Consider the following 23,548-nt stretch of genomic DNA (forward strand, 5'->3'; position numbering starts at 1 on the left):
ATACTACTATAAGGTAAACTGTTAGGAAATATGTCAAATCCGTGTAAAGTATAATTAGTTAATTAAAGCTGCACGTTAAACATTTAATACGATAATAATCCAAATTAAAGAGATTAGTTAAGATCTCTAATAGCTGAACAAACAGATAGGCTCCTCAGTCCTCAAATCATAAAAATCTGTCAATAATTAATACATGTCCCCCATAAGAAAATCTCATGTGAAAGTGATTGCTATCTTTAAATTTGTGGGCAATAGCCTAATGAATGGGCCACAGTTTGTGGGCCTCCACCCAAATCTCTCCATTCATGTTACTGTATCCAAATCTGAGATGGATTTGAAAAAATGACACTGCATAGCCGCTGTAAAAATAATAATCAAAAAATATATAAAATATAAAAAAAATTATATTTTTTTGTATATATATACATTCTGTATGTTATATACAAAAAATATATAAATTTTATATACTTTTTCGGCTAGCAAATGTAAATAATTTCTGGCGCAGGCTAAAAGTGATAATACTCGATGGAGTTCGAGTACAAAGTTTTCCGGAAGTTACAAATTTGGCCGCTCAACCCAAAATATTTACAGCCCTATATATATGGTAAAAATAAAAAATAGTTAGATTTACGCCTAATAATTGAAAAATAGTCACAGTTTCAAAGGTAATCAAAATTTAGCCACTTTTTTTTTTATGTAAAGATAAAAAACACCCTTAAAAATCTGGAAATATTCCAGCATAATATGATGGAATTCGAATTTTTTACATATGAGATTCCAATATAATGTGCTGGAGTTCTAATATAACATGCTAGAAGTTTAAATGTAGGAGCTCCATAATCCAGTATATTATGCTAGAATTTTCTGTGCGGTGGAGTTCTAACATAATATGCTTCAAGTTTATACGTAGGAGCTCCATAATCCCGTATATTATGCTGAAACTTTTTGTGTTTCAGCAAAACAATGGTTATTTTTCAATGACATTGCAAACGCTCGATTGCTAGCCCGAAAAATGGCTAGCTTGTGCTATTTTCACCTATATATAATACACTAATTATGTACCTATAGGATAGGAGTATAAGTTTATCGTTGTACAGATGAGTAACCAATTAATGGTTCGTTGTTATTAAAAAACAGGAAATAGCAACATTTCATTGCATCTAGAAAAAGCTGAATCTAATATTTTTTTCCCCAATAAATTCTAAATAAAGTTCAGAGGAACGTAAGGGGATATTCCTGAATATCTTTTTGCCCTTAATTTCAAAAATAAAGTTAGGAGGAACCTAAGGCGATATTCTTGAATAATTTATTCCCTTTCATTTATTTTATGTTGAAGGTTGAAAATGAAAATAGTTTTCTTTTTAAGATGACCAAACAAAAAGTTGGCATGGTATTAATAATTATAGATGACTAAGTTGCCAAACAAAAAGTTTGTATTAATAATTATAGATGACCAAGTTGCCTAACAAAAAATTGGTACTCTAATAATAGGTCTCAAATATTTGTAAGTTTGAGATTAATCAACTAGATATGGGACAAATACCTACAATTTGATGACTTGGAGCCTGAAAACTTTCAATATCTCAATCATTAAATTCTAGATTAAGACCATAGTTGAAGTATAATCTTCCACTTTTGCTGCAATATATTGCGTGGCGGACGCACGTGGTGGCAAGCGGGTTCAACTGAATCCGCTTCATCAAAAAAATAATACTGTGTATATGTATAAATTAAGATTAAAGCTGCGTAAATTTTGTATAAATATTTTATTTGAATCCACTTGACAACTACTATTTTATGACTAAAGTTATGTACTTCTAAGATTGAACCCGTTTGCACAAAATTCTGGGTCCATCATTGAATATATTATTTGGTACTGCGATGAAAACTTGTTCGTAATTCTAGGATAATGATTTTGCCAATTCATATAATCAACTCCTACTAATATTTGTTGATTAGTGTATTGACAAAATTCATGTGTCACCGTTAGTTTACATGAACGATAAATATTTTTCGTTTTTCCTTCAATGACAGAACAAATTCAATCAATGTGCTCAAGGTTTGCTTTGTGTTAATTCATTATTCTGAAATCTGAATGACTATCTATCATTTCTGAGTTATCGATCAATATGTCGAAAATTATTCTTTGGATCTTTTTATTGTTATCTTTTCATTTGTTCATTTGCCAATGGTTTTAGCACAAAATGAATATAGTTTTGAGATATTATTCCATTGCCTTTTAATTTTACGACGAACATGATATTAACGAGAAAATCATCCGGGATTACAGCGTGATAGATATGATTCATCTATTTTTAATAATAGGTTTTGGATTTTAAGCCATGAGAATAAAAATATTCTAATAAAGAACACTTTCGCTTTATTGAATATCATGCGACACGAATCCAAATTAATTAGGATTACTGTACAAATATCAAATATTAAGTGGAAAAAAAAAGATATTGACGTGAAAAGTTACAAACATGTGGTACTAGTGCTAATAGAGTAGGATCGTCGGTGACTCTATTATTGTGCGTGATACGATTTGGGACAGAGTAAGACATCACACCAAAAACATTTTAGAGTGAAGTGATTGCTGACTACTATATACCCCACTTCCCTCTCCAAAATATATTGACCTTAATTTCTTTTATCTTACATTAAATAGTTTTTTACCCGATGCACATCTTATCTATTTAATAGGATATACTTATTTACTTTTACCCGTATAAAACTACAAATATTGAATAACTTAACCTACTGAATCTTATGCATATGAGAAAAAAATTACCTATTATTTTTTTATCTCCATTGAGATTTGAATGAAACCTCATAATTCTTCTGGGCTCCATCGACCACTAGGTCCATATCTTTGGATGTCATTGAATAACTATTATTAACCATTTAGAAATAAAATCATATATTTACATTACTTGAAATAATGAATCATCAGTTTTAGAACTAACCATGATTAAAAGAAGATTAATCCATAATAATGGAAGAAGGACCGAAGGAGGTATGCCAAGTGTAAATTAGATTACGTGAAGGAAGTTCTAATTGTACTATGCAATCTTAGGTTATTAGTGGAAAGATTTATTTTAGGAAAGGTTAGGAAGGGATGACATATGTTTTCGTTTTCTCCTTTTTGTTGGAGATAGATGATTTAAACTTTTTAATTGATAAACCCAAACTTTTCTCGCCACGTTCTGACTACGAGTATTTTGCTTTTTTCTTTTTCTTTGTGATGGGGTGGCTAAAGCTAAAATAAAGTCTGATAATTGAAGCTTGCACATGTAAAGATATTTAGTAGCAGTAGCAAAGATTTGGGGTTCGAGTTCTGTGAAATAAAAAATTTTCTAATAGGAAGTTATTTCCCTTTTAAGAATGCTATGCAAAATTAATTTGGATTAGTCAGTTAATTTCGAATATCATATGATGTTACCAAAAAAATGAAGATAGGCCTATTAAGTTTTTTCTTCTGGTAGATCAATTGATAAGTAACAAAGGATAATAATGAGACAAAAAATAACAAAGCAAAATATACAGAGGTGACGAGTATTTTTTTCTTTTCTTATAATTTTGAGTTTCTTGATTCAAAATTCTTGTTTCTTTTTCTGGGATGATGTACTGTTCTTTCCCCACATTATTTTGTATTGGTATTGTTCATTTTTCGAAAGTTTGGATCTCATAAAAAGATAAGTAAAATACTATTGTTAATTCTTGGAGGTGGAGTAAGGAAAAAGGTAAAGAGAAACTTTTCCATTTCATTTCTAAATTCTTCTTCGTCCATCTCGAGCAGTGAGCAAGATTCAAAAGGATAAAGGAATGAAAATGAAATAAAGTAGTCAATTGGTAATTGTGACTTGGTTACTGTAATGGTACCGACTAGTCTGATAGTGTTTTGTCTAGGACTACTAGCAGTTTATGTTGTGTTTCATACTTTTGCATGTATTTGTGTTATTGCTTTTCCATTTATTTGTTGTCTCTCATGTTGCTGATATTATTTTTCTGGTTTATATTGTTGTCACGGATCTATTATCTCTTAGTCAAGAATCTCCCAGAAACGTCTCTATCTCCTCTAGGGTAGGAGCAAGGTCTGCGTACATTCTACTCCCAGACCCCACTAGTGAAATTTTACTGGGTTATTGTTGTTGTTGACTTAGTTACTATATTAATGAAAAGGTATGGGTTTACCACCAAAATTGCGATGGAATGATAGTTATCTCATCACCGTTAATTAAAGATTTCAAATTTAAATTTTTCTAGAAATGAAATTATTTTTGATGAGAAGCGCTTTATCATAAAAGTAAAATTTCTAGCGTGACATTTGAATAAAAAAAAGATATCGACTTTTAGTGGTCTAAGATAGTCACACTTGTCCATCCTACGCCGAGTTTCCTTTTGGTTTTAAAATTAACTAAGCCTTTCAAAAGTATATTTATTGTTTGACATTTCTTATATTATAGTTGGACAACAAAATAGAAACAACAATGATATCAGGGATTAATAATGCGCCATTTTCTATTCTATTAGTCCAATAATTATGTAAGTATTAATTGTCTTTCTTAAAACCATTATAATCGTGGTTATCCTTTAAGTATCTTTTTTTTCTTCAAAAGACTGCGAAAAAGATAATGGGATTAAATTTCTTGCGGGAGGTCAAATTTGATTTGGTCATATTTATTTAAAGTAAAAAATGAGAACCTCCCAAAGTTGACCGAAGTACAACTGTTGTTAGCATAGAAGCATGCCAATAAGGACGGTGATCCATTAGTTATTTCTCTCCTTTTTATTTATTTATTTATTTATTTTTCGTAAGGCATTTTCCTTCGTAATTCTAAAAATCCATATTCCAAAGAGCCAATCATTTTCTGGTTTCTTTTTCTTCTCTTCATTTTCTAAATCTTCAGACGATTATGATGCTGAAATTCAAAATGAAAAGGTATTTTAAGTCAAAACTGATGTTATAAATAAATAACTGAGAGTACAATTTTTGATAAAAGTGTTGAAATTAATAATAATAATAATAATAATAATAATAATAATAGTAATAATAATAAATTGTTGGGAAATATTTTTTGTTAAATTAATTGATACATCCTTAAAGGTGTTTATGAATAGAATTGAGAGGAACTAAGGAGTTTTAGCTTGTGAAGGATATTACAAGGATTATAAAACATATTACGGATAAAAAGTTAATCAAAACAAAAGTGCTTATTAGTAGAAAAACAATTAGTTGGAGATAACCTTGATTTCAGCTTATATGCATTTGGTACTTATGGAATGCATAGATAAACTAAAAATATCCTAATAAATTAATTTGACTAGTTAAAAAATTTACCTAATACTTTCAATTTAGACTAGTTTGACCGACTTAAATTTTTTTAACAAACACGCTCAAAATTAATTTTTCTCTTTTTATTAGCTAATTATGTGAAAATTAAAATACAAATTACGAGTTCAATATTAAGCTGTTAACTATGTTTTGAAAATATCAGCATTGTCGCAACGTTGCGGCAACTATTAACTCGCAACAATAGCCGCGAGCGAGTTCTCAGGCCTATTTTGTCGGTGGTTATTATTAACTGAACAAATATTATTTATTTCTCGGTATTCCCCACGAATTACCTGCCTGTTTTCCTGAACAGAACGAAATAAAAAATATCACACAATTTTAACCTCTGTTTTTATCCCCTTTTTTCGCGGGAACTCTTTATTCCTTACCCTTCCCCACTTTCTTTCTTTAGTAGTAGGATTTTAGGTATCAAATTCAAAAATTATCTTCTTTTTAGTTTTTTTAGTTTTTAATGTTTAAAAATATTTAAAACGAAGAATGCCCATAAGCTGAAGTAAGCTTTATTGTCAGCAAAGCACCTACCATTGGCATGTATTTATTTGTTTTTTAGTTGGTACTATTAATTTTGTGTATATGATCTTGGCGGCATTTCTTTCTTTTTCAAAGTTTTAATGGCTTGTTGCGACATATGGGCTCAATCTTTAGGTAAATTCCTGTTGTCGGACTCGGATCCTTATTTAAAGATTTTTTAGCAGATTCATTACGTAAGATATACTGTTATCGGTCATTGAAGGTGTTTACTTTTTTTTTTTCTTTATTCATTCAAAGTTTGGATTTTCTTATTGTACTTGTTAATGGTGTTAATTTTTTTATTTTGCTTTTGACTATTCAGATCAAAGCTTATATTCTGGACCAGTGTCTTGCCATACACTTCCTTTGTCTTGTCAGCTGGAGCATTCCCTTTTTGCAGAAACAATAAATTTTCTGGGTTGCTGCAATTGATATAAATTTATCAATAATTTCTCTGGTATGGTTAGCCAATAAAAAAGAATTACATTATTGGCCGTCAACAAGATGATTTTTGAGAAGGAAAAAGAATCAGAAAAGAGAAATGTGCTAGTTGGAATTCGATTTGACGGCCATATTAGAGAGTTGTTGAATTGGGCTATTGTAAAATTTGCAAATCCTGGAGATAGGGTTGTTGCTCTACATGTTTGTCGAAATTCAGGTACAGTAAATTTTTACTTGTCCTAATTGAATTTGCTTTGTTTCTTAACTAAATGTTGTTGTCTTGACATTGTATTGTAACTTATCATTTCAGATTCAATTGCAAAAGATAAATCCTTGTTGGACACTTATCTGGATGATTATGATGGCTTATGTAATAAAAAGCAGGTTGCTTTTTCCTTTTTTCTTTTCTTCCTAGTGACAAATACAATTGAACTTTCTCTAAATTGTTTGTTGTCTTTTTGGAAAATAAAAAAAAACCACCGATTGTGATTGATGTAGGTTTGTTTTTGGTTGGGAATTTCAGGTGGATATTATTTCTCTGGTGTTAAAAGGAAGTTCAATTAGAAGAGTTTTGGTAAGAGAAGCAAAGAACCATTCTGCAGTTGCTGTAGTTGTAGGAACTAGCAAACATAGTACTCTTGGGTAAGTAGAGCTATATACCCTCTTCTTTTTTTTCCAGTACTGTCCCGACTAATCCGGATTTTGATTATTCTATTTTGCGGTTCATGTATGTTGTGCTTAATAAATTTGAAAAGGACTTGTGTAGGAGCTGGACCTCAATTTCTAAATATTGCGCAAAGCGGCTTCCTATCACTACTGAGATTATGGCCATTGACAATGGGAAGGTTTTCTTTAGAAGAAGCTCTAATTCCCAACTCAAAGGTTTGATATTGCTTTCAGATTGCACATTTATGAGCTTATTTTCTCATTTTGTATTAAAGAAAAACTGAATTTGTTCTGTTTTCGGTGAGGATAGGTTCTTTTAGTGATCCAAAACCGAGTCTTCAATCAGAAAGAAGTTCTACTCTAAGGGATTGCCTATCTGAATTTGTTGAATCTGAGATATCCGAAATGGGAAGATTCAGTTATGAAGTGAGTAATACTGAGAATCCAAAAGAGGAAACTGTGAGTTCTTTGGCGAAACACAAGAAAAATTCTCTTTCACTAGGTTCAATTTCTCTTCCTACCGAAGATTTTGCTGCTGATAGACCTGGTTGGCCGCTTTTACAAACCGCGAGTTCATTGAATCAACCAGCTAAAGTAGTAAGAAAAATGTCGGTGGTGCAATGGGTGATGACCTTGCCAAATCGATCTATGTTAGATAGTCCTAAATCCGATTTTTCTCCAAAGGATTCGCCAAATGCCTTTGGGATGGAACAAAAATACTTCATGGATTGTAATGAAAAGGAAAGTGCATCAGTTTGTAACCAGCTGATAAAAGATTTGCAGCTTATACTTGAGGCAAATTCATCCGGCATCAAATGGTTTAGCTATGATGTTTTAAAATCATCGACTTCCAACTTCTCCTCAGGTTGGTTTTTCTAGCTTTTATCTACACTTCATTCTCTAAATTCATTTGCTTTTTAAACATGGGAAATTTGTGCAGAGAAATTGATTGGAAAAGGAGGGCGCAACAGTGTATATAAAGCTCAGCTTTCTGATGGAAAATCAGTGGCAGTAAAGATTTCCAGTTCATCAGAGGAAGCGCGAAAAGATTTCAGGCAGGAAATGGACATTATGACAAGAGTTAAACACATGAATATTGCTAATCTACTTGGAATTTGCATAGAGGATTCCCATCTGATATCTGTTTACAATTTTCTTTCACAAGGAAATTTAGAAGAAAATATACATGGTAAGCTGCAAACCAAGAATTTATTTTTGTAAAAAATAAAAAAACATCCAAGGTATTCTATTAATGTTTAGTGAATTTTCAAAAGCAGGAAGAAGCAAATCAGTTTTGCAATGGGAAAGAAGATTCAAAATCGCCGTTGGAATAGCAGAAGCCTTAAATTACCTACACAATGAATGTCCAAGGCCTGTTATTCACAGAGATGTCAAGTCATCAAACATCCTTCTCAGTGATGATTTTGAACCACAGGTGTGCTTGTCAAACTAACAGATAGGGCAGTTATTTCATTATTGTACATTAAACAAGATCATTAATTCGTTTAGGATTTAAGTGATGATTTTGAACCACAGGTGTGCTAACTTACCTGTAATTATCTTATAATTGACCTTATTGTGTAAATATTTTGTACATTGTTAATTCATAGAACTTAAACTCGCTGGTCAATTCTCCTTTGCAGTTATCAGATTTTGGGTTAGCAATATGGGGACCCACAAAAGCATCCTACTTGACTCATAGTGATGTGGTAGGAACCTTTGGATATCTAGCACCAGAGTATTTTATGTATGGGAAAGTAAGTGATAAGATTGATATCTACTCCTTTGGTGTGGTTCTGTTGGAACTATTATCAGGGAGAAAAGCTATTGGCTTTGAGACTCCCAGTGGTCAAGAAAGTTTAGTCATGTGGGTAAGCATCTCTACTTTGACAATGAAACTTTTAGTCCAAATTACAACTTTCATTGGTCAATTAAACCAATTTTTTTCTAAAATTGTTTTCCAGGCGAAACCCAAGTTAGAAAGTGAGGATATTAAAGCAATTTTGGATGAGAATTTGGATGTGAATGTTGAAGATGATAAAGTCCAAAGAATGATTCTTGCAGCAAAACTCTGTCTTACACAAGCAGCAAGGCTACGTCCTAACATAAACCAGGTAACTACAATTCATTGCAGCTATTCCCTTTAGGGGTCGTTTTGTTTAAATTATAAGAAACTTTACTCTCCATATAAAATTTCGTAAGTATTACTTATGCAACGTCCAGTTTTCAGTTTAAAATCTTGTAATAACTAATATAATCTTTAGTATAACTAATGCATAAGTTATGCGGTGTTTATGAAAGTCAAACGTTGTAATACTAATTCTGGTGTAAATTATATTGGAATTTATGCATTTTCTTATATGGGATAAGAATACATGTGTTAGCAATACATTGATAAGAGTATCTAAAGACAAAAAGATTCCATGTATTATTCTTCACCATGCATTATAATTTCTATATAACTGAACCGCAAACAAAACTACACCTTAGATTGTAACCCCATGTTGTTATTTGAGTAGATTCTGAAGATGTTGAAGGGGGAGAAAGATGGAAATGAAGAAGCTAATGGTGGAAGTGGTGAGGATCATAACAATATAGAAGAATATAATGATGATGAAGTATATCCAGATTCAAGTGCAGAGTCCCATTTAAGTCTTGCATTACTTGATGTGAATGATAATTCCACATCTTTCAGCAGTAGTCAGGACCAAAGCAGCCCTCTTTCTTCTGTAGATGAATACTTGAGAAAAACGTGGAGCAGATCCTCAAGCTCAGAATATTAGTAGCTAGCTTTTACTACAAACTTTTTGCAAATCTGTCATTGTACAGTTGGAAGAAGAAAAAATGCACCCATTGTTGAGGTGATTAGATGTAGAAGGAACAAAAACTTTATGATTATAGCAAGAAAGTTGTCAACCCCACAGATATTTTGCAATTCTGTGGATCGAACTGCTGTAATAAAGTTCATTATCTTTTTGTTTTGCTGCTTTTGAAAGTTTAATTTTGGCAGAGGTTAAGAAATCAATCAATATTGCTCTATTTTAATCTCAATAATTAATTATGCGTGGGTCTAAATCGTTTAAAAGTGAATCCAAAAACAGCCCCTAAAAGAAAGAATCTATCATTCTCCTTTTTCTTTATGTGTAAACTATTCTTGCAATTCTCATTAATATATTCTTCCTTTTGCATCAAGGATTAGAATATATATTCTTCCTTTGGCTAGTTAGTAGCAAGGAGACTTGATATCTACTTCTCAAACAATCTTAGCTTAATAAGGATCCCTTGATGGTAAAAGTATAGTTCGGTACACAAAATTTAGGAAAAGAAATCAAGTTACAATACAATTTCTTTCCTACTAGAAAACTTTTCTTATATTTAACCTCGTATAAGGTATACATATCCACAATTTAATATTTCATAAGAAGATCATAATTTTAAAACCGTTTGAATTTTTCCTTAGTTAATGTCAATAACACAACAGCCCAAAGAGTAACAAAAGTACGAAACTTGAAAACTTGCCCTAGAGCCCTAGTGAGTACAACCCTAATATTGAAAACTTGCTCTCTTTCTCCATAATCAATTATGGAGAAGCCTTGTGTTGACGACATAGTATTCCAGATCCTAACATGGCTCCCTGCCAAGTCTCTCATGCGATTCAAGTGTGTTTCTAAAACTTGGAACATACAACATGATCCCGACTTTGTCAAATTGCACAATGCTCGTTCTCTAGCCCGTCCCTCCACCACCCGCGTCCTTTTGTTTGAAGTAGAAGTATGTCCTGGTGGGGAAGACTATCTTTCAATAAAAAAGAGAAGACCAGAATTAGAAGGATTTTCTTTAAAACTACTCGCACCTCGCCATTATTTCAACTATTATCAAATGAGTGTTTGCTCCAATTATTGCCATGGCCTTGTTTGTTTGTATAGCTTTAAAGATACTCAGACTTATTTGTATAATGTCACCACAGGAGAGATAAAAGCTTTGCCATTCTCTATGAATCAAGAAATTCATGCGCAATACCCATTGGATCCTCAGCTTTTTCTGGGATTTGATTCGATAACGGGAAAATACAAGTTGGTTCATATTTTTGTGGGAAAAAACAATGGTAATCGAGTAATTAAGACTAGAATTCTAACTCTAGGAACCGATTCTTCCTGGAGAAAAATCCATATGCCGTCTAATTGTTTTCTTAAGCCTAAGAGATGTATTTTCCTCAACGGAGTTATTTATTCAACTGATAATTCATTGAATATAAGTATTTACTACTTCAACTTCAGAGCAGAGAAGTTTGGAAGACTTTCACCCCCAAAAAATAGTTATTTCAAAGGCTTGAATGAAATGCAAACTGCATTACGGGGAAAACTGGTTATACATTGCCGCTTCAACCATAACAGGAGACGTGAAAATGGCACTTTGCTATACGATGACCTTAACAAGGTTTTTATGCAATTGAAAGACTCTTATCCCAATTCGGAGGAGAAGGTTGCATTGGTTGAAGCAGAAAGGATCGACAAGATGACGCTATCAGATGTTTTATTAGCAACAGCAAGCATTATTAGTGCACCAGCTTCTCTGGTGTTTCCCAATCCTTTTCTGTTAAGAAATGTTAGCAGGTTTGTTGAGAACATTATCCCATTATCGTCTTTAGTTTGAAAAAGATTTGTTTAGTTTCTATTAATCGTATTTTATTTTATTTTATTCAGGGAGCTGTAAACTATGTTCTTTGTTCTTATTCAGTTTCAGTCTCAGCCAGTTATTCTTGTACATTGATAGATATATGCATTAGATTAAATGTCTAAGCTTATTAGTGTAGCAAGATACATGGCTTAAAACCAGACAAGAAATTTATAGGCATGATCACATAGGAGCGTGTGATTCAATATACTCTATGAATTATTAGCCTTAGAAGACACACAACATCTGAAAATTTATTTCTAAGAACAGAAAGGAAAATTAAAAAGAAAAAGAAAACAAAAGAAGGAGAAAAATGCATTGATATGGATACCATTAGAATGTGAGATGTAAACCTGGAGCGAGGTGATGCAAAAACATACTTAGTTGATTTGACTTGGTATTGCGTGCTATATTTATATTTGTATCTTCACTCTCTTTTGAGCTTGGTTTGAATCTTCGTCATTCTTTGCGTCCTGAATTATTCCCGTAATTAAACTTTACTTGTTCCAATTGAATTTCCTTCGTTCCTTATAAATCAAAGATGTTGTCTTGACATTGTGCATTTATCATTTCAGAATCAATTGCATTTCTTCCTAGTGAAAAGAACACATTATTGAGGTGATTAGATGTAGAAGGAAAAAGAAAAGTTGTCAACCCCATAGATATTTTGCAGTTATATGGATCAAAATGTTGTAATAGAGTTCAATACTGCTATATTTCCATCTCAATTATTAATAATATGTGGGGTTAAATAGTTTACCTTTTTAAGAGAATCACAACAGTATTTGAGAAGTAAACAATTAGAAGTGAATCCATTATAAATGTTTAGTCTCAAACCCCTAAATAGTACTCCGAAAGAATCTATTATTCTCTTTTTCTTTAAAAATTACTATAGTAAGCAATCAAACATTTTCATAACACAATCAAAAGAGCAATTGTAACTTGCCTACAACTCTAGTAGGTAATCCAACCCAAATATTGAGAACACATTTTATGGAAAGGCATTGTTTTAATGACATAGTATTCGCGATCCTAACATGCCAAGTCTCTCCTGCAATTCAAGTGTCTTTCTAAAGTTTGGAACACTTTAATACAGCAATCCAACTTTGTCAAACTGCACAATACTCGTTCTCAAGTCCGCCCTTCCGCCATTCGCCTTTTGTTTGAACTAGAAGTATGCCCTGGTGGGAAAGAAAACCTTGGAATAAAGGAAAAAAGACCACGTTTAGAAGAATTTTCTTTAGAATTACTGGTGCCTCGTCATTATTTCTGCAATTATGCTATAACGAGATGAGTATGTGCTCAAAGTTTTGCCATTCTCTATGAATCACGGGAAATACCCATTGGATCATCCTCAATTGTTTCTCGGATTTGATCCGATAACTGGAAAATACAAATTGCTTCTTATTTTTGCGGAAATCAACAACAACAACGATTATCGAGTAATTAAGACTAGAATTCTAACTCTAGGAACAGATTCTTCCTGGAGAAAAATCCATATGCCGTCTAAGTGGTTGCTTATGTTACGAATTCGTAACCTTAATTAGGATATTGGGTCGGGTTCCAGTCTCGGTTGGGCTGGACGAGTAGAAGTGTTAATTATCAAGTTGTTCTGGGCCTTATTTGTTAGGTCCAGTTACCTTTTAATTCCAATCAAGTCCAAACGACTATACATCTTATTTAGGACACATGTCTTAGTATTAGTGAGTTTGTTAGAGAATTGTCCTTGTGGGACAGTTGGTCACGTAGTATATAGAGAATGAACATTGTATCCGGAAAATCATCTGAAATGAATATTCTATTTTTTATCAATTAATTTTCTTTTTCCTTAATTTTCTGTTATTCAACGTAGCCATTGCTACATTTTGGTATCAGAGCGTGATCCTTGGCAACAATGGTGGATCCTCCTCGTGAGGTCAGCAGCAGCGAAAACCCTGTAGACCTAGAGCAACAGCTGCAATCTTTTATCGTCACCTCCAGCAAGCGTATGGAGAAGATAGAAGAGATGCAGAAAAGGAATGTTGAATCGAACCAAAGGATAGAGAACTGGGTAATAGATATTCAGAAGAAGGACAAAACTCGAATGTCAATGGCGGGAGGTAGTAATTATACGGAAACAGGACAGTCATCGGTGGGCGGAGGATTCCGGCCAACTTCATCGCCGGTAACTCCTATGTTTCCTACCCCCATAGCTGGAAATCAAAGAAATCTCCATGTAAGCAGAAATTTGAACTTACCTACCCCAAACACCAGTTTTTCTCACACTAGTTTTGCACCAACACTGAGTGAAAACCTAGCTTTACCCTCAATGAATCCCCACTTCTCTCACACTTACAGCTCTGCTATTAATTCCACTATACTTGCGTTTATTAGTTCATCCAAGCCTTTTTCTTCACTATCTGCCTTTAGCAGGCCTTTCACCCCAGCCCATGTTTCCTCTTCCACTAGCCCACTAACGTTTGGAACGAACATTCCTATCTCAGCAACGGAAACCCAACCTTCAAATGTGGCCCAAATGCAAGTTTTTTCCAATACAACCCAGACACCATATTATAGACCCCAAGATCCTGCATCCCAAATACCCCTCTACACATCTAATCAACCTCATCTTGTTACATCACAAATTCATGTAGCCATTAACCAATTACCAACCTACTCGGATATGGCTTTACCCATTTTGTTCATTCTTCCAGAAAATTCCCCACATAATCTCCGTCACTTAAAAGCCACAATTTTGTTCCCTGAATTTGATGAGACCAATGTTAGGGGGTGTATATGTAGGTGCAAATATTATTTTGACTACTATCGTGTTACTGAAGAAGATAAAATGATTTGTGTGGCTATCACAGTCAAGGACAACTTGGACAGTTGGTTTGATTCTCATGTAATAGACCATGGGGGAGGATTAATTGGAGATAATTTGTAACGATTTATGTGAAAGATATGATGGAACAGGACCTCTTGATGTGGTTACTATATTTAATCATCTACAACAATGGGCTGATGTGCCGAGCTATCAAAAAAGATTTGCAGACTTGCGTTGCAGAGTCGAAGTAGTGAGGCCTCAGTTCGATGAATTATACTTTGTGCAATGTTTTATTTAAGGAAATAGGCCCAATGGTGAAGGTTGCAAATCCAAGATCACATTCATCATTTAAGAGAGGTGTTTGAACTACTAAAGGCAAACATGTTTTTTGCCAAAAGGTCGAAGTGCAGCTTTGCACAATCACAAGTGGAGTATTTGGGTCAGGTTGTGTCGGGATATGGAGTTAGCACTGACATTGCTAAATTGGAAGCTATGTTATCATGGCCTCGACTAGTGAATATTAAATGGTTAAGGGGATTTCTTGGTTTAACAGCGGTTACTACAGACCTTTTATTAAAAACTATGCAGTAATTAGTAGGCACTTAACACTACTGCTAAAAAAAGGGTATTTTCAGTGGAATGAAGTAGCCTCAAAAGCTTTTGAGGAATTGAAGGAGGCAATGGTAAAGGGCCCTGTGTTAGGATTGCCCGATTTCTCCAAAACGTTTACTGTGGAAGTGGATGCTAGTGGAGTAGGCATGGGAGCAGTCCTAACGCAAAATGGAAGACCCTTGGCATACTTGAGTCAGGCCTTAAGCCCCAAAAATCTGGGCTTGTCAACATATGAGAAGGAATTAGCGGTCTTGCTGATTGTAGTTGAAAAATGGAGGCATTATTTGCAACCTAACAAGTTTCTAATATGCACAAATCATTTTAGTTTGAAGTTTCTTCGAGATCAAAGGGTCACTACTTCACTGCAGCACAAGGGAGTAACTAAACTCATGGGGCTTGATTATGAGATACAATACAGACAAGGGATAGAAAATGTGGTAGCAGACGCTTTGTCCCGCAAAAAAGAGGTATCTGGAGAGTTCCATGGACTCTCAACTGTCCAACCTAAATGGGCTCAAGAGATCATGGACAACTATATTGATGATACAGAGGCACAACAATTAATAATGCAACTAAGCATTGACCCAACATCAAGTGATAATGTCACTTTTTAGCATTGTATCTTACGCAAAGGAGGTCAAGTTTGGGTAGGAAATCATAGGCAGCTAAGAGGAAAGTTGATTCAAGAAATGCATGCAACACCTTGGGGAGGGCATTCATGTATAATTCCAACTCAACAAAGGTTAAGATCCTTGTTTTACTGGCCAGGTTTATTGAGTGATGTGAAAGAAGTTGTGAGGTCTTGTGAAATATACCAAAGGAACAAGGGGGAAGTGTCCCATTGGTCTCCTACAACCACTGGCAATCCCTACAAAAGTATGGGAGCATGTGACTATGGATTTTATCGATGGGCTTCCAAAATCACAGTGAAAGGACACCATTTTAGTGGTAGTAGACAAGTACACTAAGTATGCTCATTTCATCACACTATCACATCCCTACAATGCAATTCAAGTAGCTCAGCTATTGCTAGACAATGTGTTTAAACTACATGGAGCCCCTTGTTATGTGGTATCGGATAGAGATCCCATTTTTGTCAGCATTTTTTGGAAGGAGCTACTAAAAGGATTACAAGTGTAGCAAAATCTAAGTACAGCTTACCATCCTAAAATGGATGGGCATTGCGAAAGACTAAGTAGATGTTTGGAGACGTATTTACGATGCATGACGGGCCATAAACCAAAAGAATAGAACAAGTGGATTCCATTGGCCGAATTCTGGTATAACAAGACTCATCATTCCGACATTGGCATGTATCCCTTCAAGTCACTCTATGGATATGACCCTCCTCAACCCATATTTGAGCTCGTGGGTCAGACCAAATTGGAAGCTGTAGATTAGTTGCTCAAGAAGAGGCAGCTGATGAGCAAAATCCTACAAGACAATTTGCAGAAAGCTCAAAACAGGATGAAACAGTTCACAGATAAGAAAAGAAGTGACAGAGTGTTTGAAGTAGTGGATTTCATATTTCTCAAACTACAACCTTACCGTCAGATCTCAGTGGCGGTTAGGAAGAACTTAAAGCTTGCAGCAAAGTATTATGGACCATACAAAGTAAGTAGAAGAATTGGGGGTGTGGCATATGAACTCGAGCTACATGTTAGATCCAAAATTCATCCAGTCTTCCATGTTTCATAACTGAAGAAAAATGTGGGATCAGGCGTGTTTCCATACCAAGATCCACCTTATTGCAACGATGAAGGGCAAATCCTTACAGAATCAATCGCAATTCTAGAGCGCATATTAGTGAAGAAAGGTAACAAGGCAGTTGTTGAAGTTTTAGTCCAGTGAGCTAATCTTTCCAAAGATGAAGCAACTTGGGAGGATTTCTCTTTCCTCAAATCTCAGTTTCCTAATTTTGCAGGGAAAGATTGAAGCTTTTCTTGAAGGGGAGTGGAATGTTACGAATTTCCCAAATTTGTAACCTTAATTAGGATATTGGGTCAGGTTCCAGTCTCAGTTGGGCCGAACGAGTAGAAGTCCTAATTATTAAGTTGTTTTGGGCTCTTTTTGTTAGGTCCAATTGCCTTTTAATTTCAATCAAGCCCAAACGGCTATACAACTCATTTAGGACACGTGTCTTAATATTAGTGAGTTTGTTAGAGAATTGTCCTTGTGGGACAGCTAGTCACATAGTATATAGAGAATAAACAGTGTATCCGGAAAATTAACTGAAATGAATATTCCATTTTTTTATCAATTAATTTTTTTCCCCCTTAATTTTCTGTTATTCAACGTAGCCATTGCTACAACTTATGCCTAATAGATGTATTTTCCTCAATGAGGTTCTCTATTCGACTCATTCACTCAATTATATTTCATACTTCAACTTCAGAGATGAGAAATTTGGGAGATTTTTACTCCCCGAAAATAGTCGTTTAGCTGTTGTTAATAGGTATACAATCGATTCTCCTATTACCAAATTAATCTTATAGATATTACATTAGATTGTCTATATTTATTAGTGTAGTTAGTTCATCACCTTTGTCTTTTGCTGCTTTTGAAAGTTTTAATTTTGGCGGAGTATTAGATATCACTAAATATTCCTCGGTTTCAATCTTGATTTAATTATGCTTGGGTTTTATTTTGATCCAATATTTCTTGTGCTCCCACTAAAATAAAACATCACATCTCATTCCATCAATTTCTAGATGTAACAAAAAGGAAAGAAAATCACAACAAAACTAAATATTATGCTTTCCCTTTTTAATGTGTAAATTGAAAAATGAAAATGGTTTTGCACAGCAATAATAACAAATTCAATAGAATCTCACAAGTAGGATTTGGGGAGGGTAATGTATACACAGACTTTACCTTTACCTTATGAAGGTGAAAATGTTGCTTTCGATAGATCATCGGCTCAAGAACAGTGAAAGGAAGTAATAACCAATTAATAACAACAACAAGGTAAAAAGAAGTGGAAGCAAATAGCAAAACATGTAATAACCAAGATCAAGGAATACTTGAATACAACATTAGTGCCAACTACCGGTAATAGTGATGCACTGTGTAATAACAAGGAACTAAGAATATGAAAATACAAGACTAGTGCTAATACCACTGGTAGGACAAGGAAAAACTCTCGACTATCTATCAACCTACAACCTTAATTCTCGACCTCAACATTTTCTTATCGAGGGAAATACCTTCGATAAGATAAAATAGTGTCATATCCTACCTAATACCAATGTTAGTACTTCTCAGCCCTCCATCTACCCCTCCTCTGATACACCACTGTCAACCTCTCACACCTCCTGACCGAGGAATCGATGTCTTTCCTCTTCACATGACCAAACTATCTCAGCCTCGATTTCCGCAACTTGTCTTCCACATGAGTCATGCTCACCTTGTCCCTAATAACTTCATTCATGATCTTGTCTTTCGTGATATGCTAACACATTCATCTTAATATTCTCATTTTCGCTACTCTCATCTTCTGGATATGAGATTTCTTGACTGGCCAACACTCGGTTCCATACAACATAGTCAGTCTAAATACCACTCTATAAAACTCACCCTTAAGTCTTTGTGGCACATTACTATCGCACAAGACACCAGATGCGAACCTCTATTTTATCCATCATTTTAATACGATGTGTAACATACTCGTCAATATTCTCATTACTTTGTATTATGGACCCAAAGCATTTGAAACTATGCTTCTTGGGGATGACTCGTATTCCATTTGGGATATTCATGCCAGTTTAATAGATGGATCGGGTAAAATAGAAGTGACCCGCGTGTTTTATCCTTTTTTCCAATCCCTCTTTGAATCCATTTGACATTTTCAACCGAACATTTCACATTTCAAGCCCCTGCCCTCGTCGGCTCTTCCAAAGGACAAGCCAAAAAGTCAGAAACCTCAAACCCTTCCCTTCAGTTCTTCTAATCTTCCAGGCAAAATTCGATCTCCGACAAATCAATAAGTTTCAAGGTGACGCTCTCTTACTTTCAACTTCACTTTCTGTTGTAACAACTTTTATTTCTCTCTTGATTTTTAGCTTTTTTGCTATGTTTCTTGATTTCCCAAAAAAATGCCGACTTTACTGTTTTTTCTTGTTTTACAGTAAAATAATTTATCGATATCATAAATTGGTTATGTCTTGAAAGCATATTGAGCGGTTGGATGTTCCTATTGCGGCATCTCTTGCCACCTACGAGGTGTTTGATTTTTTGTTCAGTAGAGTGATATTTTGAAATGAGGGACAAATTTTTCATTTTATTGGATGCCCCCGAAGGAAAATGAGGGACCAACTCAAATGTTCAAAGTTTGTACAGAATATTAGAATGTTCAAATGTTTTGCTGAAAAAACCCAAAAAATGCTACTTTTGCAATAGTTAATCTATGGCGCTCAGAGTATGAATGCTGATTTTGCAATAGTTAATACAGTCGCCTAAGTTTCTTTCATGATTTCTGCTTAACTTCATTTATGCTTGTTCATTTGTTGTATTGCTTGCTTTCTACTGTCAACTCTCACTTTGCATAAGACTCGTTTAGTTATACTGTGTGTATTAGTTCATATATAGCCAGAGAGTTCAGTAATAGTGGATGATACATTTTGTTCAAAAGCTAATAGACATATCTGGACATAATTATAGAGATTCTGAGTAGTCTTCAATGTTTATTGTTAGGATCTTGAAGCTTTGTCTGATTATATTTTTATAGCCACAAACTGCAGCTTTCTTGAAGCTTTGTCTTTTAGGCTACTGATAGTTTGAAGCATTTCAAATGTGTAGGTTTCTATGTTCATATTCCAGTCAGATTCTATCTAACTATGTGAATATCATGGCATCTCAAAATGAAGAGAATCTACCAGCTTCATCTTCTAATGTTATTTTCTTAGACGATGAGATTCAAAGGCTTTTACAGCCTGAAGAAGTTGAACTGAGAAAAAGGAGATATTCCCAAGCATGGAAGCATTTCAAGCTGGTGAAATTTAATGGTGTTCCATATGGTGTTTGTAAGTATTGCGATCGCCGATATAAAAATGCTAGGAATTGTGGGACAAAATCTATGTTAGATCACATACCTAACAAAATATATGTTAGATCACATACCTAAGTGCCCTAATAGGCCAAGAGATGTACAAAATGAGGGTGATACCATGGGTGGTTATTTTGATCAAGATGTTTCACTTAAACAACTTGCACATGTCATTATTTTACACGAGTATCCACTCTCTGTAGTTGATCATGTAGGATTTAGGAACTTTGTTGCGAGTCTCCAACCTATGCTTAAGATGGTTTCCAGAAATACAATCAAGAATGACATAATGAAAATTTTTGACAATTTGAAATCGCAAACTTCTAAGTTGTTGGAGAAAGTCACGAGTAGAATTGCAATAGTAACAAAAAAGGGTTCATGGCTATTACTGGTCATTTTATTGATGATTCATGGAGGCTTCAAAGTCATATTCTAAGATTTGCTTATGTCCCTGCTCCACATGATAAAGATACTTTGTGTGGTGCTTTGGTTAATTGTTTGTTTGATTGGAATCTTGAACGAAAAATATCAAACTTTATTGGATGAGAAACTTAATAAAAAAGATTTATTGTTGACTGGTCTAGTATTTCATGTGCGTTGTGCTGCACATATTTTAAATTTGATTGTGCAAGAAGAGTTAAAGGTGATAGGAGATAGTATTAGCAAAGTGCGTGATAGTGTCTTGTATTGGATTGGATCAGCTGGCAGAATTGAGAGGTTTGAAGAAGCTGCACGTTTGGTTCACTGTTCTTGTAATAAGAAGTTGGAGTATGATTGTCCTACTCGGTGGAACTCAACATATTTAATGTTGAGAACATCTATAGAATATACGTAGATGTTTAACAAGTTGAGTCTAACTGACACAAATTATCAGTCTTATCCAACTGAAGAGCAATGGAGTAATGCAAAAGATGTTTCTGATAAGCTCAAACTTTTTTATTATATCACTGAACAAATTTCAGGAACTCAATATCCAACGTCCCGTCAATACTTTACAAAAGTTTGTGAAATTAAGCTAGAATTGGAAGCTTGGGTACAACAACAACCACCCAGTATAATCCCACTAGTGGGGTCTGGGGAGGGTAGTGTGTACGCAGACCTTACCTCTACCTTGGGGTAGAGAGGCTGTTTCCAAATGACCCTCGGCATCCTTCCTTCCAAGAACTCCCCACCTTGCTCTTGGGGTGACTCAAACTCACAACCTCTTGGTTGGAAGTGGAGGGTGCTTACCATCGGAGCAACCCACCTTGTCAATTGGAAGCTTGGGTGAATGAGCTTAATCCTTTGATTAGCGATATGGCATCTGCGATGTTGTTGAAATTAAAAAATATTAGGATGATGTGCATATTTTGATGGGAGTAGCTGCAATCTTTAATCCACGTTACAAGATGAGGTTGGTAGAGTTCTTTCTTCCACTAATTTATGGTGAAGAAGCTTCAACTAAAATTCAAGAAGTTCGATCCAATTGCTATGATCTCTTTCAAGATTATAAGAGTAACTTATCTTCTCCACCTGACTCATTAGCATCTAGTTCTAGTGAAGTCACTAGTTTTACTCAGGGTGATTAGCTTTCGAGCTTTGATAGATTTGTAGCTTCAACTGGAGCTACCGTGGAGAAAAGATCAGAGTTGGATATGTACTTAGAAGAAGACCTACTACCTCGAACTCCTTCATTTGACAATTTGAGTTGGTGAAAGACAAATGGATTGAAATTTTCTACATTGCAAAAAATGGCTCGTGATCTCTTAGCCATTCCCGTGTCTACTGTTGCTTCGGAATCGGCATTTAGCACTAATGGGAGGTTGATTAGCCCGCATCAGAGTAGACTCCACCCCACTACTTTGGAAGTTTTAATGTATGCTCGCACGTGGTTATGGAATGACTTAAATGGTAAGTAATTTTTTCATTATTGTCTTAATAGGTATTCAATTATTTAATACTATATTGATACATTGAACTATGCATTTTTCCTTTTAGGTTTGACTTCAATGATGGATCAAGTTTCATGTCCAACATTGCTTGATGAAGAGGACGAGCCGGATTCAAGTGGTTTATCGCAATTATGAGAACCTTGACATGCTTACAACCCTTTTGTTCCTCTCAGATTTGGATTGCCTGCTGTAGTTTTGTTTAATATTTACTGTTTTGTGGTGTAATTAGTGGTGTCGAGCTTGTATTGTGGTTGAAATTTTATGACTGATACAGTGGTTAATGCATCGGAAAAAATGAAGATGGGTGCTATGTTTAGTAATATCCTTTCTTAAACAGAAGTAAATGGATCTGTAAGGTTACAAATAGATATGTTGTTGTTTCCTTTGATTCCTTGCAAAGTTATCCAACTGCTTGTCAATTAACATTTCTCTAAGTCTAATCTAAATTCATGTGTCATTACAGAAGATTCTTCTTATTTGCATATCCTTCAGTTTTTCTTTGCAACTTCTATAAATGAATTATGGGTTAAAAGTGAAGGAACCAATGTGAGATACATTTAATTCCTCAGACTGATCGATTTACCGTGACAAGTATTATAATATTATTTCAGTTTGTTATTAGCAACCAAAAAATCCATTGCTCGACTTTTTATTATCTCTTGAAAATAAGATTTTGTGATCTGTCATTATTTTGTACCTAGCTATATATTTAATTCGTAAAATGCTTCTCCATGCATATTACATGATAGTTGATAAGTTTAAACAACTTAATTTACTTCATATAAATTGACATATGAAGATAATTTGGTATATATTTTGGTATCACCAGCAAAAGCCATGGCTGCAAGTAGCTGCTTACAAGAGTCCCCTGCATGGCCTAATAAAAAAAGTTTTTAAAAAAAGCAGACATAAAATTACAAACTAGAAAATAAAGAAAAAAATATAAGAGAGACTAAACGAGGCGGGGTGGGGCAGGGCAAATTTGAAAAAAGGCTAAATAGGGTAGGGCAGGGCGGGTCAAAATATTAGCAGGTCAAGGCTTACCCGCCCCGCCCTAACCTGCCCTACCCCATTTTACACCCTTGTTCAGCAAAGATACAACCAACAGATCTGCACCTTGTTTAAAAAATAATGGGATTGCTATTGTCTCTACAAGTAAGGCAAAAAAGTATAATCAGTTAACTTTAATTGGAGAAATTGTTTAACCAAAAAATAGGATCTTTGGTCAAAACCTATATTTAGATAAAATCGGGCTACCGATAACCGAATAATACCTTACTTCCTCAACAATCCGCTTGAAAAGAAATAAAAATAGCAATGTAAATTAGTTTTAAAAAAATAAGGAATGGAATGATAAGTTAGCTCTCAAATTACGTAGAAGGCTTTTTGAAGCAAGAAAATGTAAGTATATTTCAATAGTGCTCGGGATTTATCCTTACAAGTGAGATTCTATATCCTTATATAGGAGTATCCAATTATAACGTTTTCCCTATTTATGACGAATTCAT

The 23,548-nt window shown here is 34.4% G+C and overlaps 2 protein-coding genes and 2 long non-coding RNA genes across 6 annotated transcripts; 3 read left to right on the forward strand and 1 right to left on the reverse strand.

Moving 5' to 3' along the window:
• Positions 1 to 5,634: 5,634 nt before the first annotated feature.
• LOC104117397 (protein kinase STUNTED-like) lies at positions 5,635 to 9,955 on the forward strand. 3 transcript variants are annotated; one of them, XM_009628447.4, is made up of 11 exons: positions 5,635 to 6,001; positions 6,189 to 6,524; positions 6,618 to 6,691; positions 6,831 to 6,949; positions 7,074 to 7,189; positions 7,284 to 7,838; positions 7,914 to 8,162; positions 8,248 to 8,408; positions 8,617 to 8,844; positions 8,938 to 9,087; positions 9,493 to 9,955. In XM_009628447.4, the coding sequence occupies exons 2-11, from the start codon at positions 6,371 to 6,373 to the stop codon at positions 9,754 to 9,756; spliced, it is 2,070 nt and encodes a 689-aa protein (XP_009626742.1). In that variant the 5' UTR covers positions 5,635 to 6,001; positions 6,189 to 6,370; the 3' UTR covers positions 9,757 to 9,955. The 3 variants fall into 3 exon arrangements, with proteins under 3 accessions (XP_009626742.1, XP_009626743.1, XP_033517494.1); XM_009628448.4 differs by having other exon boundaries at positions 5,637 to 6,001; positions 8,251 to 8,408; XM_033661603.2 differs by lacking the exon at positions 5,635 to 6,001 and adding an exon at positions 6,068 to 6,089.
• A 600-nt stretch (positions 9,956 to 10,555) lies between these two features.
• On the forward strand, positions 10,556 to 11,626 carry LOC104117401 (putative F-box protein At1g32420). Its single transcript, XM_009628453.2, has one exon. The coding sequence runs from the start codon at positions 10,556 to 10,558 to the stop codon at positions 11,624 to 11,626; it is 1,071 nt and encodes a 356-aa protein (XP_009626748.2).
• A 4,399-nt stretch (positions 11,627 to 16,025) lies between these two features.
• On the reverse strand, positions 16,026 to 17,030 carry LOC117281755 (uncharacterized). The gene is made up of 2 exons (XR_004512389.2): positions 16,614 to 17,030; positions 16,026 to 16,499 (listed from the first exon to the last, which is right to left on the reverse strand). It is a non-coding gene; the product is annotated as an uncharacterized lncRNA (long non-coding RNA).
• Positions 17,031 to 18,884: 1,854 nt separating this feature from the next.
• Positions 18,885 to 22,463, forward strand: LOC138899575 (uncharacterized). Its single transcript, XR_011411288.1, has 3 exons — positions 18,885 to 19,059; positions 19,863 to 21,999; positions 22,087 to 22,463. It is a non-coding gene; the product is annotated as an uncharacterized lncRNA (long non-coding RNA).
• Positions 22,464 to 23,548: the final 1,085 nt, after the last annotated feature.

The sequence above is a fragment of the Nicotiana tomentosiformis genome, chromosome 1 (genome assembly GCF_000390325.3).
Source record: "Nicotiana tomentosiformis chromosome 1, ASM39032v3, whole genome shotgun sequence".
NCBI classification, from domain to species: Eukaryota; Viridiplantae; Streptophyta; class Magnoliopsida; order Solanales; family Solanaceae; genus Nicotiana; species Nicotiana tomentosiformis.

Excerpts from the sequence above, each read along its gene's own strand:
- LOC104117397 (XM_009628447.4), top strand. The coding sequence starts at position 6,371 with ATGATTTTTGAGAAGGAAAAAGAATCAGAAAAGAGAAATGTGCTAGTT. Across the intron at positions 6,525-6,617 it reads ACATGTTTGTCGAAATTCAG|ATTCAATTGCAAAAGATAAA; the intron begins GTACAGTAAATT and ends TTATCATTTCAG. Across the intron at positions 8,163-8,247 it reads TTTAGAAGAAAATATACATG|CAGGAAGAAGCAAATCAGTT; the intron begins GTAAGCTGCAAA and ends AATTTTCAAAAG.
- LOC104117401 (XM_009628453.2), top strand. The coding sequence starts at position 10,556 with ATGGAGAAGCCTTGTGTTGACGACATAGTATTCCAGATCCTAACATGG.